General features: G+C 43.7%; 1 protein-coding gene across 1 annotated transcript in view; it reads right to left on the bottom strand.

Annotated features, from left to right (window-relative positions):
• The window catches only part of alg5 (ALG5 dolichyl-phosphate beta-glucosyltransferase), a 48,192-nt gene that overhangs the window by 15,948 nt on the left and 16,404 nt on the right, over window positions 1–15,840 (bottom strand). Inside the window, exons 5-7 of the mRNA XM_059964064.1 lie at window positions 14,658–14,750; window positions 6,336–6,449; window positions 5,741–5,800 (exon numbers count right to left, since the gene is read on the bottom strand). Coding sequence (XP_059820047.1) covers window positions 5,741–5,800; window positions 6,336–6,449; window positions 14,658–14,750 — 267 coding nt within the window. The remainder of the gene's footprint in view (window positions 1–5,740; window positions 5,801–6,335; window positions 6,450–14,657; window positions 14,751–15,840) is intronic.

The raw sequence follows: 15,840 nt of genomic DNA, 5'->3' as shown, positions 1-15,840 counted from the left end.
CAAAAACATTTTGAACTCCGAAAAAAAGACGTTGGGTTGAAAGTTACTTTTAAGTAAAATATTCAATGTCTATTTGAGTCCTTCTTGTATTTATGAAAAACGCCGAACTTAAATTTTCCGCCAGCAGCAAACCAAAAATAACGTCAGCCAGCTGTCATCCTGAAAAATGAAAGGACTATTTCACTGAACAATGAAAAAATATGAATATAAGTAAAATAATAGGCAATTAAAATATTTATCATACTTGGTTAATGGGATTTCTGCTCCTGGACCTCAGCGCACAGCGTCTGCACATCAGGGCTGTATGATGTCACCTTCATCTTTACACAGGATCGCAAGCTGTCATCTGTGAGGTTTTCAATATCACTCCATTTGTGTTTCTGAGCAAGAACGGCCTTCTGACGGGCAACATCTTCAAGGTCTGCTGTCAAGCGTCTAAACTTGGACACCCATATGTCTTTGTCGGCTATGTCGGCCAGTTCCATCTCAAGATCAGGTTGACTCACACCTGCCAATGCAGTCGTATTCAGTAGGGAAGGATCGATGCTTAAGGGAGTGACCGGGAAGGATAATGTGTTTTTTTCCTCTCTGAACTCACAGAAGCGTTCCCCAAACGATGTTTGCATTGCGATGATTGCAGAATGTAAATACTCCGAAATTATCATGTCGTGACCTTGTTTGAACTCTCTCAAATTGGGGAAGTGAGACAAAGTGCCTTTCTGTAAATCTCTGGCAAGCACTGTCAACTTGCGCTCGAATGCCAAAACATCCTCCAACATGTGCAGGGCTGTACGTCCTTTCCCCTGAAGAGCTGTGTTCAGCGTGTTCAGGTGCGCTGTCATGTCTACCATGAAGTGTAGCTTTTCCAGCCACTCTGGCTGTTCCAGCTCAGGAAAGGTGAGCCCTTTGCTGCCCAGGAAAGTTTTCACTTCTTCCAGACACGCGACAAAGCGTTTCAGCACCTTCCGTCTGGACAGCCAGCGATAAAAACACGTTGTAGCGGTGTCAGTAAACTGCAGTCAAAGATAGCTTTATTCGAACTAAACAGCCTTGCTTTTAAGCCTCCCTCAACCCAGCCCCCATGGACGCAGATGCTGCAAAAGACGCGTACTCACAAACCCCCGTAGGCTATCTCCCTTAGCCGGAATGCTGGCTAATTGTGAGCCGTTTCGGATGTGGCAGGAAATGTGTCGCTACACTTAGGTTGTACAAGATCACCATAATTACATTTCAAAAGCTAACAAACTAACATAAAATACATTTTAATTAAATACTGACCAATTATTTCCCAAAGCCACAGGGAGCCGCAGTACAGAGGTGAAAGAGCCACAAATGGCTCGGGAGCCGCAGGTTGCCGACCCCCGATCTAGGGCAACCAACATACTCTTTATCTAATTTGATGCAATCCTTTGAACAATATGGTCAATTATCAGGATACAAGATCAATTTAGATAAAACCCAATTACTTTCATATTACTATAGCCCACCAAGAGTAATTGCAAGTCGATACCCCTGGGCATGGCACACAGATTCTTTCAAATATTTGGGCATCATTATGCCAAAAGATTTGGCAAAATTATCAGAATGTAACTATCAGCCTCTATATAAAAAAAATTAAGGAAGATGTGGTAAGATGGAGCCTGATTCCTTTTTTCAGTCTCAGTTCAAGAATTGAATTTTTAAAAATGAATATACTGCCCAGACTATTATATCTCTTTCAGACCCTACTAATAGAGATTAATCAAAATTAATTCAATGAATGGAACAAGATGCTATCAAGGTATATTTGGCAGGGTAAAAGGCCTAGAGTTCATCTCAAAATTTTGCAATTAGCAAAGGAAAAGGGGGGATGGTGCTTGCCTTCTCTTAGAGATTATTATTTTGCAGCACAATTGAGAGCTGTGATATGTTGGTGCAGCCCATCATATGACGCTCAATGGAAAAACATTGAGGAGTGGGTACTTCCCATCCCCACACAAGGAATTTTGGCTGAAAACCTGCAAAGGTACATAAATACTATTGATAACCCATGGGTGAAATTGACTCTTAAAAATGGAAAACCACTATAAAAGAATATAATCTAGAGGGAGATATTGCAATTCTTAAATGGTGCGCATATGACTCTGATTTTACACCAAATAAATTGGATGCTAGATTTAAGGACTGGACAGCTAAAGGAATAACAGTTCTTTGCAACATAATGAAAGAAGGAACACTGTTCAGTTTTGAAATGCTTAAAGAGAAAACACTTACTAGAAAAACAAGATTTTTAATCGGTATTTACAGATGCGACAACATGTTTATAAGACGCTTAAAAATGTAACCAAGGCAAATACATGCTTGATAGAGCTCTTTAGAAAAGCATATAATTCAGATAATGGTAGTAGAATCATTTCAAGCATGTAACAGGGGTTGTCAAATCTTAAAACATATTCGACTTCATACATTAAAACAAAATGGGAGAAAGAAGGAGGGATAATTATATCTGAGGAAGAATGGACAACAATATGGAGATATCAATGGAAGTGTACCAATTTACAGAAATGGAGGGAGTTTAGATGGAAAAACTTGATAAGATATTTTATTACACCCTCTCAGAAATCCCATTATGATAGTAACCTCCCTGTTTGCTGGAGAAATTGTGGAAATCAAAATGCAAATCATTATCATATTTTTTGGGACTGCCCTGTTATCAAAAACTATTGGAGGGGGATACACAATGCCCTACAAGACATCTTTAAATGTGAAATACCCTTGGAGAATAAGACCATATATTTTGGATATATACCTCAAGAATGGTTGAAAAGAGATAAATATTTAATAAATATACTGTTGGTGGCTGGTAAAAAGACTCTTACTAAGAAATGGTTATCACAGGAGAGCCCAACTTTAAATACATGGATGGAAATTACAATGGGCATTTACAAAATGGAGAAGATAACAGCATCTGTTAATCATAAGCTGGAACAATTCATGCTGGGAAAAATGGTTAACTACATAATGCCTCATAGGCCTGATTTTATTCTCACAAATCAATGAATCTGTTGTAAAAAAAAATCACTCCCTACTTGTACATAGTTCTTTCCTTTTGCTTGTTTTTTCTTTCCACTCTTTTCTATAAGTATATACCTCAGATAAATACTTTGTGGAGATTTGTGATATATATGATTATATGATGTATATGTACAATGTCTGAAATACATCTTATGGAAATGTTTGTTTGATGAACTTAAATAAAAAAAATAAATTACAAAAGAAGCTCATCACTGACTGTACATATTAGATATGCAGTTGTGGTTTTCAGCGTAGTAGGCTAAAATGAGAATATTTGATGTTTTTCATCATTTTCAATGAGAGCTGCCATTAAGGTCATCTGTGATGTTGGCTCCCTGGAAGTTTTAAAACAAAACAAACAAAACTTCAAACAATCAAGCCAATGTGATGCTCATTTCAAATTCTGGGGTTAGCTGTCTGTCCTCTACGTGAAGAGAACTAGTCATTTACAGCACTTCTTGACAACAAACAACATAATTTCAGAGGTATGCAAACTGAACATTTAATCTTTAAAGGCTGGGATTGGAACTCAGTTCTGAATCAATCTATAAACCAGCATTAGATGCTCATATTTATATTGGCACTGATGTGTTTGCATTATACTGATTTTTTTTTTCCTTTTCTTGGCCTTCAGACGAGCTGGAAGTTTACGATACAACTACATGACTTGGTCCTTAACACTTCTAAAACAAAAGAGATGATCACTGACTTCAGGAGATAAAGGACAGAGTATACCCCCCCCCCCCCATACATGGAGAGGTAGTGGAAAATGTGGAAAACCTAAAGTTCCTTGGAGTTATGCTGTCAGAACAGCTGACATGGACCACCAACACCTCACTGACATGGACCACCAACGCCTCGCTGACATGGACCACCAACGCCTCGCTGACATGGACCACCAACGCCTCGCTGACATGGACCACCAACGCCTCGCTGACATGGCCCAGCAACACCTCGCTGACATGGCCCAGCAACACCTCGCTGACATGGCTCAGCAACACCTCGCTGACATGGCCCAGCAACACCTCGCTGACATGGCCCGCCAACACCTCGCTGACATGGACCGCCAACACCTCGCTGACATGGACCGCCAACACCTCGCTGACATGGACCGCCAACACCTCGCTGACATGGACCGCCAACACCTCGCTTACATGGACCACCATCACCTCACTGACATGGACCACCAACACCTCACTTCTTATACAAAAGGCAGAACAAAGACTCTTCTTCCTCAGAAAGCTGAAACAGGACAAACTCCCACAAAAGCTGTTGCTTAACTTCTACAGAAGCACAATTGAAACCATCCTGACCAACAGTGCAACAGTGTGGTATGCCAGCTGCACAGCTGCTGAGTGACAAGACCTGCATCGTCTGGTGAAGGTGGCTCAGTGAATTGTCAGGATGGAGCTCCCAGGACTGGACACCATCTATTCCTGCAGACTCAGGAGGAAAACTATCAACATAACCAGAGACACCACACACCTCGGCCACTCCCTGTTTGACCTGCTGTCATCCAGCAAAAGGTTCAGGACACTAAAAGCCAGAACAAATAGACTGAGGAACAGCTTCTACCCCAGAGCTGTGGCCTCCATCACACCACTCCAACAGAACAATGACTGAAACTGTGAGCACACACAAGGATTCAAATACTTGTACTAACGGCACTTTGTGCATTACTGTGATATTCCGGTGCTGCTGCAACTTATTTTCTGCTACTTATCTATTTAATACTGTTTTTCTAAAACTGTCTTGTTTTTATCTACCACTTTATTTAATGCAGCTGGAGTAGTACTATTTAGAGTTTTGTTTGTCACATTATAGAAAAGATGCAATTACAACAAGGAGGGTGCAAAGAAGGTTTTGCAAAACATTGCCATAGATGGAGCTTTTCGGTGACGAGGGAAGACTGGATAGGCTAGGTTTGTTTTCCTGAGAGTGATGAGGTTGAGAGTTGGAGAAGGGATCTGATAAGGGCATACTAAAAAAGGCCATGGATAGAGTAGATAGAAAGAAACATTTCCCGAAAATAGGGTCTAAAACATTTCCAGGGAATAGGTTTGACTAAATTCCAATCACCCTCTGGATGAAAACATTCCTCTTCAGATTCCCTTTTTCATCTAGAGGGTGATTGGAATTTATAATGCATTACCTGAAGGGTGATGAAAGCAAAAATTCTCACATTTAATTAGTATCTGGACAAACACTTAAATCACTAAAACACAGAAGACTCAAGGCCAAGTGTTGGGATTTGGAATTAATACCGATGGGTACTTGATTACTGGCATAAATATGCTGGGCTAAAGAATCTGCTTCAGAAGTGAATTACTCTGTGAATGTCAGAAACATTGAAAGTTATCACCTTGGCAGTGTAGCCTTTTGATGAAGTCAGGATTGAAGAGTTGATCTCAAGCCACCAATTAGAACATCACAATATTTACCAATAGTTCAGCCATGAACTAATTAAGAAGTTTCCAATGTACTTTGTATTATTTCAATTTGAATCAATTTAAACTAAGCAATGTTAGATTAAAGGAAAATATGCAAATTATACTATTTAACGATCATTGAAACTTTGTACCCTGTAGATTTAACCTGATTAAAACATTTATTTAATTTCAACAATACAATGGGTTCAAATTCACATTACAAATCCATTTATTTATTGCTCAATATTTGCTCTTACTTTGGCTACTGTTTCTTTCTCCAAATGAGCTCTAGATCCGCATGAAATGGCCATGTTATCCTAAAAGACAGAATAAATTTAGTTAGCCAGCTTCCCAAAATTATTAACTTATTGTGAGATGGCATTTTTCAAGCCATGTCAGTGTCAAATAGGTTACATTAGCACTTTAAGTCTCTTAATAACATTTTAGCAGCTTACGCAATACAAATTATGGAATAGATTTCCCAATGAATCAATTATGGTCACATAATTCCAGTAACTCATGGGCCCAAGGAATCAATTATAATATATATATAAGGAACTGTTCCTAGCATAAATCGAGTATTTTGCTCATTTTAGTTATATTGTACAACTTAAGAAATCTTTCTCCTTTGCTTGCAGAATTCTAGAAATGGGTTAGAAGGTTGTTTTAAGACAACTTGCTAGTATCCTTTATAATTCAGGTATCAAAGCAATTTTTTTTACGCTTAATTCCATTCAAATTACTTTAAAAGAAAAACATAAACTAAATAATTCTTCTTCTAAATAATTGATTTCATTTGCAGATAACTTTCTGCATTTTCCACAGATCAGAATAAATGCTGGGCATACTCACCGGACCTGGCTGCAGAGCTTTCAAGCCTGCTTCTACTTTCTCAATATCAGCAAATTTTGTAGCTCCATCAGCATCAGCCATCAGAATAAATCTTCCTCGAGAGCTCAGTACACCCTGACCAGAAATAATGTGCTTCAAGGTTAGTATTATAACGTGCATATATGCTAATGACACAGTTAAACTTCAGTGCAGCTAAGAAAGAGACAGAACAGTTCAGACCTTTCTTAACCTTTACTTGTTTCACATTGATCTAGCTGCAGCCAGCTACAATTGCTTACAATGATTTACTTTCTTGCCTCTATCTATGCATCTTTTCTTTCCTCATCTACTTCCTCCCCACGATGACATCATTCAGAAACACAAAAATGCTACCTAGTAGATGCAAAAAGTTGATAACACCTAGTTCTAATATTTTTAGCCTTTTGCTGGATTGGTTTATATCCAAATACTTGAAATTCTCAATTTATCAATACAGGAGCCCCTCAGGGCTGTGAACTAAGTCCCCTCCTTTACTCCCTGTATAGCCATGACTGTGTCATCACTCATAGCTCTAATTACATTTGAGGACAACACTACATTGATTGGCCTTATCTCAAACAATAACGAGGTGGCCTACAGGGAAGATGTCATCTCTCTGACACAGTGGTGTCAAGAAAACAACCTCTCCCTCAATGTCAACAAAGGAGCTGGTTGTGGATTACAGGAGAAATGGAGATGGGCTAACCCCTATTGACATCAATGAATCTGGGGTTGAGAGGGTAAACAGCTTTAAGTTCCTTGGCATCCAGATCACTGAAGACCTCACATGGTCTGTACACACCAGCTGTGTGCTGAAGAAGGCACAACAGCACCTCTTTCACCTCAGACAGTTGAGGAAGTTTGGTATGGGCCCCCAAATCCTAAGAACTTTCTACAGGGGCACAATTGAGAGTATCCTGACTGGCTGCATCACTGCCTGGTATGGGAACTGTACTTCCCTTAATCGTAGGATTCTGCACAGAGTGGTGCAGACAGCCCTGTGCATCAGTAGTTGTGAACTTCCCATGATTCAGGACATTTACAAAGACAGGTTTGTAAAAAGGGCCCGTAGGATCACTGGGGAGCCAAACCATCCCAACCATAATCTATTCCAGCTGCTACCATCTGGGAAATGGTACCGCTGTGGCGACCCACTTCCCAGCGCACTCGAACTGGGAACTCGCTCACAAAGTGGCGCGCACCAGCATTGAGACCAGTCCCAAAGAGGGCGCCAAGGGGAAGGGGAAAAGGGGAAAAGCCCGTGCGCAGGACGGGACTGTGAATACGCGCCCCCTACAGCATTCCCACCCAGGGAGGGCGGGATCAGGAAGGCTTTAAAGCGAGGCTGCAAAGTTTGAATAAATCTCTTTTTGCAACTGCAACTCGCCGACTCCGTGTCGTTATTTCAGCGCTGTGTGTAGCACACCGCTACAATTGGTGACCCCAACGGCCCAAATGATATTTGGGCTGAAAATGAACAATGCCTCATCTGTTCATGCAGTTTTGTTAAAACTGCCAAGCTTCTGGATGCCTATGGTTCCAGCAAGCAGAAGCCCAATTCCACATTCGGCAGATAACCTCAGATGCCACACGTTACTACTACATGGTGAGCTCCCTCAACCAGGAAACAGCGGCCTAGGTTGAGGAGTTCACACAGTCACCCCCAGCGGACGGCAAATACACAGAATTCAAAGCCTTGCTCATAAGGACTTGCTGATTCTCACGGCATGAGCGAGCTGCCCGCTTACTGCACATGGATGGTTTGGGGGACAGGCCACCATCGGCTTTGATGAACGAGATGCTGTCCCTGGCCAGAGGACACAAGCCCTGCCTCATGTTTGAGCAGGCATTCCTGGAGCAGCTGCCCGAGGACATACGCCTGCTGCTGTCCGACGCGGATTTCAGCGACCCCCGGAAGGTGGCGGCCTGGGTGGATGTGCTGTGGAAAACCAAGAAGGAGAGCGGGGCGTCCGTCACACAGATCACCAGGCCACGCTCCCAGCAGCAAACCAGACCAGGCCAGGCCGCAGAGCCCGCTAATACCAGAGGCAGGGGTGAGGACGTCAACGAACAATGGTGCTTCTACCACCAGCGGTGGGGCACAGAAGCCTGCCACTGTAGCCCGCCCTTCAAGTTCCCAGGAAATGCCAGGGCCAGCCGCCGATGATGGCTACGGCGGCTGGCCATCGGGATAGCCTCCTGTATGTCTGGGACAAGCGGTCGGGACGCCGCTTTTTGGTCGACACCGGAGCCGAGATCAGCGTCTTACCTCTGACGAGTTACAACACCTGCAACAGAGTACTGGGTCCCGCCCTGAGGGCCGCGAGCGTCAGCACAGTAAGGACCAACGGCACCCGTACGGTGCAGCTACAGGTCAGCTCCAGCCAGTTCATGTGAGACTTCACAATGGCCGCCGTAACCCAACCGTTCCTGGGAGTGGATTCTTTTGCGAGCTCACAGCCTACTGGTCAACTTGCCAAAGAAGAGACTGGTCCACGCTGAGACTATTCAAACGTTCTCCCTGGGTGAAGCCCAGTTGCCGGCCCCACACCTAGACTCCATCACGCTGTCTGACAACAACTTCACCAGAGTCCTGGCAGATTTCCCATCGGTTCTGGCACTGCAGTTCACGGCAGCCATACAGCACCACATCCTAACACAAGGACCACCCCTCCACGCCCGTGCTTGAAGGCTTCCCCCGGACAAGCTCCGACTGGTGAAGGAGGAGTTCAAGAGGATGGAGGAATTGGGGATCATACGGCGGTCCGACAGCCCATGAAGCTCCCCCCTGCACATGGTGCCCAAAGCAACAGGGGGTTGGAGACCATGCGGCGACTACCACAGGCTGAACGAGGTTATAACACCGGACCGCTACCCTGTGCCACACATTCAGGACTTTGCAGCAAACCTGCACGGCGTACAGATCTTCTCCTAGACCTCGTCCGGGGATACCATCAAATCCCGATGCATCTGGACGATGTCCCCAAAACGGCACTCATCACCCCTTTCGGCCTTTCCGAGTTCCTCCGCATGCCTTTCGGCCTAAAGAATGCCGCACAGACGTTTCAGCGGTTAATGGACGCAGTGGGACTCGACCTGGACTTCGCTTTCATCTACTTGGACGACATCCTCATAGCCAGCAGCAGTCGTCAGGAGCATCTGTCCCACCTCCGTCAACTCTACGCCCGACTGAGTGAATATGGCCTGACAATCAACCCGGCCAAATGCCAGTTCAGGCTCGACACCATTGACTTCCTGGGCCACAGGATTACTAAAGACGGGGCAACCCCTCTGCCCGCTAAGGTAGACGCAGTCCGCCATTTCCCCTGACCCAACACAATCAAAGACCTTCAGGAATTCGTGGGTATGGTGAATTTCTACCACCGCTTCCTCCCTTCAGCTGCCCGAATCATGCGCCCCCTGTTCGCTCTGATGTCAGGTAAGGGCAAGGACATTACCTGGGACAAGGAGTCTGCCGCCGCTTTCATTAAAACCAAAGAAGCCTTAGCAAATGCCGCGATATTAGTGCACCCCAGAACGGACGTCCCTACTGCCCTCACAGTGGACGCATCTAACACGGCAGTCGGTGGGATGCTGGAACAACTCATCGAGGGTCGCTGGGAACCCCTGGCGTTTTTCAGCAAACACCTACCACCACCCGAGCTCAAATACAGTGCTTTCAACTGGGAACTGTTGGCGCTATACCTGGCAATCCGGCATTTCTGGTACTTCTTAGAAGGTAGGCCTTTCACCGCGTTCACGGACCACAAACCTCTTACCTTTGCATTCACGAAAGCATCCGACCCCTGGTCGACCCGCCAGCAGCGACATCTGTTCTACATCTCCAAATACACGACGGATGTCCGGCCTGTCTCGGGAAAGGACAATGTCGTGGCGGACGCCCTCTCCCGCTCTAACATCCAAGCCCTGTCCCAGGGAGTAGACTATGAAGCACTGGCGGAGGCAGAGCAGGCAGACGAGGAGATCCCTAGTTACAGGACTGCAGTCTCCGGTTTGCAGCTCCAGGACCTCCCCGTAGGCCCAGGTGAGAGGACCCTACTCTGTGACGTCACCACTGGCCAACCCCGCCCCGTCGATCCGGCAGCCTGGCGGCGGCGCATTTTCAACTCCATTCACAACTTAGCGCACCCCTCCATCAGGACTACCATCCGGATGGTGGCCAACAGGTTCGTTTGGCACGGACACCACAAGCAGGTCAGTGAATGGGCCAGAACGTGCATGCACTGCCAAACAGTCAAGGTGCAGCGGCACACCAAAGCTCTGCCGCAGCAGTTCCCCCCCACCCGCCGGCGTTTCGACCACATTCATGTGGATATCGTGGGCCCCCTGCCAGTGTTGCGAGGAGCGCGGCTCCTCCTATCGTGGACCGGTTCACAAGATGGCCAGAGGCGGTCCCGCTCACCGACACCACCTCCAAATCTTGCGCTCGGGCACTGGTTGCCACCTGGGTATCTGGCTTTGGTGTACCGGCCCACATTACCTCCGACAGAGGCACCCAGTTCATCTCCAGCCTGTGGTCAGCGATGGCCAGCCTTATGGGGACACAGCTGCACCACACAACCGCCTACCACCCACAGTCGAACGGACTGGTGGAGCGTTTCCACCGTCACCTGAAGTCAGCTCTCATAGCCCGCCTCAAAGGGCCTAACTGGGTGGATGAGCTTCCCTGGGTCCCGCTTGGAATCCGCACGGCGCCCAAAGAGGATCTGCACACCTCGTCGGCCGAGTTGGTGTACAGCGCACCCCTGGTCGTCCCAGGAGAGTTCATACCAGCCCCAAGGGGGCAAGAGGAAGAACCCACAGCAGTCCTGGGCAGACTACGCGAGGCTTGGTAACCTGGCCCCCATACCCACTTCGCAGCATGGGCAGAACCCGACCTGTGTACCCAAAGACCTGCAAAACTGTAAGTTCGTTTTTGTACGACGGTGCGGACATCAGGCACCGATACAGCGGCCCTACGAGGGGCCGTTTATGGTGATCAGAAACAACGGGTCCACATTTGTGCTGGTCATTGGGGGGAAAGAGGAAGTTTTCATGGTGGACTGACTCAAACCGGCCCATGTGGACTTAGCGCAGCCAGTCGAAATTCCGGCACCGCGGCGCAGAGGCAGACCTCCCAAATAGAGTCCGACCTAGACTGTGGACATTGGAGGGTGTATCGCCGGTACTGGGGGGGGGGGGGGGGGGTTTGTGGCGACCCACTTCCCAGCGCACTCGAACTGGCTCACAAAGTGGCGCGCGCTGGCATTGAGGCCAGTCCCAAAGAGGGCGCCAAGCCTGCTTCACCAGCATGGGGAAAAGCCCGCGCGCGGGACGGGACGGGACGGGACTGTGCATACAGCATTCCCGCCTGGGGAGGGTGGGATCAGGAAGGCTTTAAAGCGAGGCCGCGAAGTTTGAATAAATCTCTTTTTGCAACTGCAGCTCGCAGACTCCGTGTCGTTATTTCAGCGCTGCGTGTAGCATACTGCTACACCGCAACATAAAAGCCAGGACCAACAGGCTCCGGGACAGCTTCTTCCACCAGGCCATCAAACCAATGAACTTATGCTGATTTGAGTGTATTCTATGTTACATTGACTGTTCTATTTATTATAAAGTACTCTGATTGTACATTGCACATTTAGACAGAAACAAAGATTTTTACTCCTCATGTATGTGAAGGATATAAGAAATAAAGTGAATTCATTCATTTATTTCCTCCAAATAAATGGGAAGGTGGAAATCATTTATCCAGTCTTCAGCCTCAGCACTCACAATAAACTCAGTTTCAAAGATACTGGCTTCATCTGTCTCACTGGCAAATTTCTCAGGTTGCATTCAATTGTTCACAAATATAGAGTCAAATATGACTCTGAGCTGAATTTTTAACCATGTCCACATTATCAGCAAGACTGTCTACATTCACATCGGTAATGTGGACTGTTCTGATATCATCTATTCCATCTCCTAAGAAATATGTTCATCCAGTTCTGGCCTCTAAATCATACCTGATTTTAATTGTTCTTCTATTGGTGGGCAATCCTTCAGATGACAAATTCCTATGATCTTCAATTCCTCTCTGCCTCTTTTCCTTCCTTCAAGACATTAATGAAATCCCACCTCTTTGATCAAGCTTCTGATCAAATACCTTACACAGTTAGTTCAGTGTTAAATCCTGTTTATTGTGCATCTTTAGCTTTTTATATATATAAAACCACATCAGATACACCATTATAAACCTACAAAAAAAGAAAATGCTTGAAAAACTTAGCAGATCAGGTGGCATCAATGGTAGGCCAAACAGTTTTGTAAGCCTTTTGGATTTGTGACCCTTCCAATTTTCATTATACAGTGCTTTGAAAAAATGCTCTGCCCTCACAACTATTTTCACATTTTACTGTCTCATTTTCTACATTTAAAATATATAAGCTAATATATATTTTGAGCTAATCTACAAAAAATCGTGCATCATGTTAAGTTAAAAAAATTCTAAAACCTATCAATAATTTATTTAAAATTGAAACAAATATGAAGTTGAAAATGTAATTTTCTCCCTTTGTAATTTCTACACAAACTTTCCTAAGGTGCAATACTATATATTACCTTATCATCTCTCCCAATTTGTTGATGTAGAAAATAGGGGGATCACCTGAATAAATAACCCCTCTCTGTCAAAGTTCCAACAGTATGGCAGATTTTCAACAGAGCAATCCAAAATGAAGACAAAAGAACATTCAAGACAAGTCATGGAAATGATATTAAATGAGCACAAATCTGGGAAAGGGTACAAGACCAGCTGAAAGGTACTGAATGTACATCAGAGATCCTGGATAACACCTGCTAGCCTCTACCAGAAAGCTTAAACTGGGGAGGAAGTTCGTCTTTCATCAGGGCAACAACCTAAACAACCTAAGGCGTGGCTTCTAATGAAGAAAATTGATTTCCTTGAGATGCCCGGTCAGATTCCTAACCTTAACCCGATCAAACATTTCTAGCAAGACCTCAATATTGCTGTCTACTGCCGCTCCCCAACCAACCTGGTACAGTTTGAACAATTTTGCAAGAGGAATAGGCAAATCTTCCTCCATGATATTATGCAAAGCTAATAGACTTATCCAAAAAAGCCTACTGGCAGTAATGGCTGAGAGAGGTGGTTCAATTAAGTACTGAGCAAAGGGGGTGAATACTTTTGATCTGCTGGCATTTCAGTTTTTGAATTTTTAGTTTCCTATACTTTAAAATTGCCTTTTTTTTAAAGTCCTCTACTGTGAAAAAAGGAGCATGTTATCACAAGTAAAAATTCTTAGTTCAATTGACTAAAATCCCTGGTTGTAATACTCAATTATGTGAAGAAAGGAATGAGGGCTGAATACTTTTACATGGCACTGTAATCTTTAACTTTGAGATGGCATTAATAGGGAGTTCTGTACGACAAATTCTCTGGCAAATGCAAAACTTCTACGGAGCACCAACAAAATATACAGAAACAGTTTATATTTTATGTTGCAATGAATTTCCATGGCCTATAAGAATATACCTGAATACTATATAAGCTGAGTTGAGTTGCAAGGCTTGAGAAGGAACATGGGAATTGTGTGTCAAGCATTATGAACCCTTCAGATCTCAAAAGATTTTATAGAGAATGCTGGAATTCAAAAAGTGCTGCCACTGTGTGGGAAGCTGCAAGTCTGATGTGTAAATGTTATAGTACCAGATGACTCATTATAGTTGAGTGATGAAAACAAAGGGGTGATCTTAAGTGCTGATCATTAAGAAGTTGAGTGCATAGACAGAGAGAAACCATTTTTATGGGAGAATTGAAAACAAGGGAGGGTAAGTTACTATACATGAATGAATTAATTAGCAAAATTAGGCAGAATTACTTGACAGAATGCAGTGGAAAACTTGAACTCTATTCTGCAAACATCTGTTTCTGCTTTGTGGGGTTGAGAAGAAGCAAATAAAAATTCAAAACTGCAACTTATCATGTGAAAATATGAATGGAAATATATGAAGGGAAATGAAACTAAGTTAGATAAATAGGGATGGGAACCTAACAAGCAGGGACAATGAATGGCTGTATTACCGTAATTGTGGAACCAAAACAATGGCACTGAAGATAATTCCATCTGCATTAGAAAATTCATCTTTAATTCCATGAGATTTAGTTAGCTCCAACATCTCTGTACCATTCAGTACCAGTAAATTGTTATGCTGAATCAGAAATTTTACAGAAGCTTACAGAAATTAAGAAATTAATTTCTATCACTAAAGGATCTGATGTAAAAAAAATTAACTCACCATTTTAATAGCTCCACCTTTCCCACGGTTTTCTGTTAGTGTTAGTACACGTACCCTATCAGATCCGTATTTCTTAGAATATCTTAGACCGACCTACAACGGATTTAATCAGAAGATGTCATGAGGTAACCAATCTGGCAAATTTCCAGACTAAATTTTAACAAGATTTCTTTGCAAGTTTGGCACCAAATTCAATGTCACCATTATGTGCATTAAATTACACTGTACTTCTTCTTACAATAACCGTAATTTGATTGATGAGCATCCTAAAAGTGAAGTACTAGTCATCGGTGCCGACTTTACAAAGGGTCAGTTACTGGTTTTCTCCAATAATGGAAGAAGCTGCAGAACCATTATCAGAGTTCCAGAATGTAATTATGATTTTGCTCTTTATCTTAGTTTTACACTCTGAAGTAGAAGAGAGTTATACTTCGGCTCTATTAAAGACTGTTTTTAGCTCAATGGATAATGCACATGAATAACTGTTATACTCAGCAAACTTTTCAAGAGTATTAATCATGAACGTTAGGCTCCTTCAAAAACAAATGGTTCCTTTAAAAACATGAACTGCATGAGTTTTTTTTAAAAACATTGTTTTTTATAGGTTACAAAATGAGAGATATGTACATATACTTTTCCATTCATTTTTTTTCAGACAGTGTGATTTTACATTGCAAAAACTGAAATAAAAACAGAAAATGCTATCGATGCTCAGTGGATCAGTAGAACGTAATGAGAAAAGTAGATGATATTTCAACGTGAGCCACTCTAAACCTCTCACCCCTTGACTGAAGCATATGCCCTTTAGTCTTATACGCCTCTACAATGAGCAAAAGAATCCTACTCTCTAGACTACGTCTCCAATAATTTTGTACACCTGTATAGGGTAACTCCTCGGCTCTTCTGCTCCAAGGAAAACAACCAGGCTTTCCTATCTTTTCTCATAGCTGAAGCACTCCATCCCAAGCAACATCCTGATGCATTGCTACCAGTGCAAACATGACCGTCTTAAGATGTGATGATAGAATTACAAGAAAAGCTCCAGCTGACCCAATGTTTTATAAAGTTTTACCATAATCTCCATGCTGTTACATTCTAGAGTCACAGAGATACAGCGATTGAAACAGGCCCTTCAGTCATTCACATCCACACCGACAATCAACCACACTGATCTGATGTTAAT

This window comes from Hypanus sabinus, chromosome 3 (assembly GCF_030144855.1).
Source record: "Hypanus sabinus isolate sHypSab1 chromosome 3, sHypSab1.hap1, whole genome shotgun sequence".
Classification (NCBI taxonomy): domain Eukaryota; kingdom Metazoa; phylum Chordata; class Chondrichthyes; order Myliobatiformes; family Dasyatidae; genus Hypanus; species Hypanus sabinus.
The sequence above is the reverse complement of the archived record's forward strand: the minus strand, read 5'-3'. Positions and strand labels throughout refer to the sequence as shown.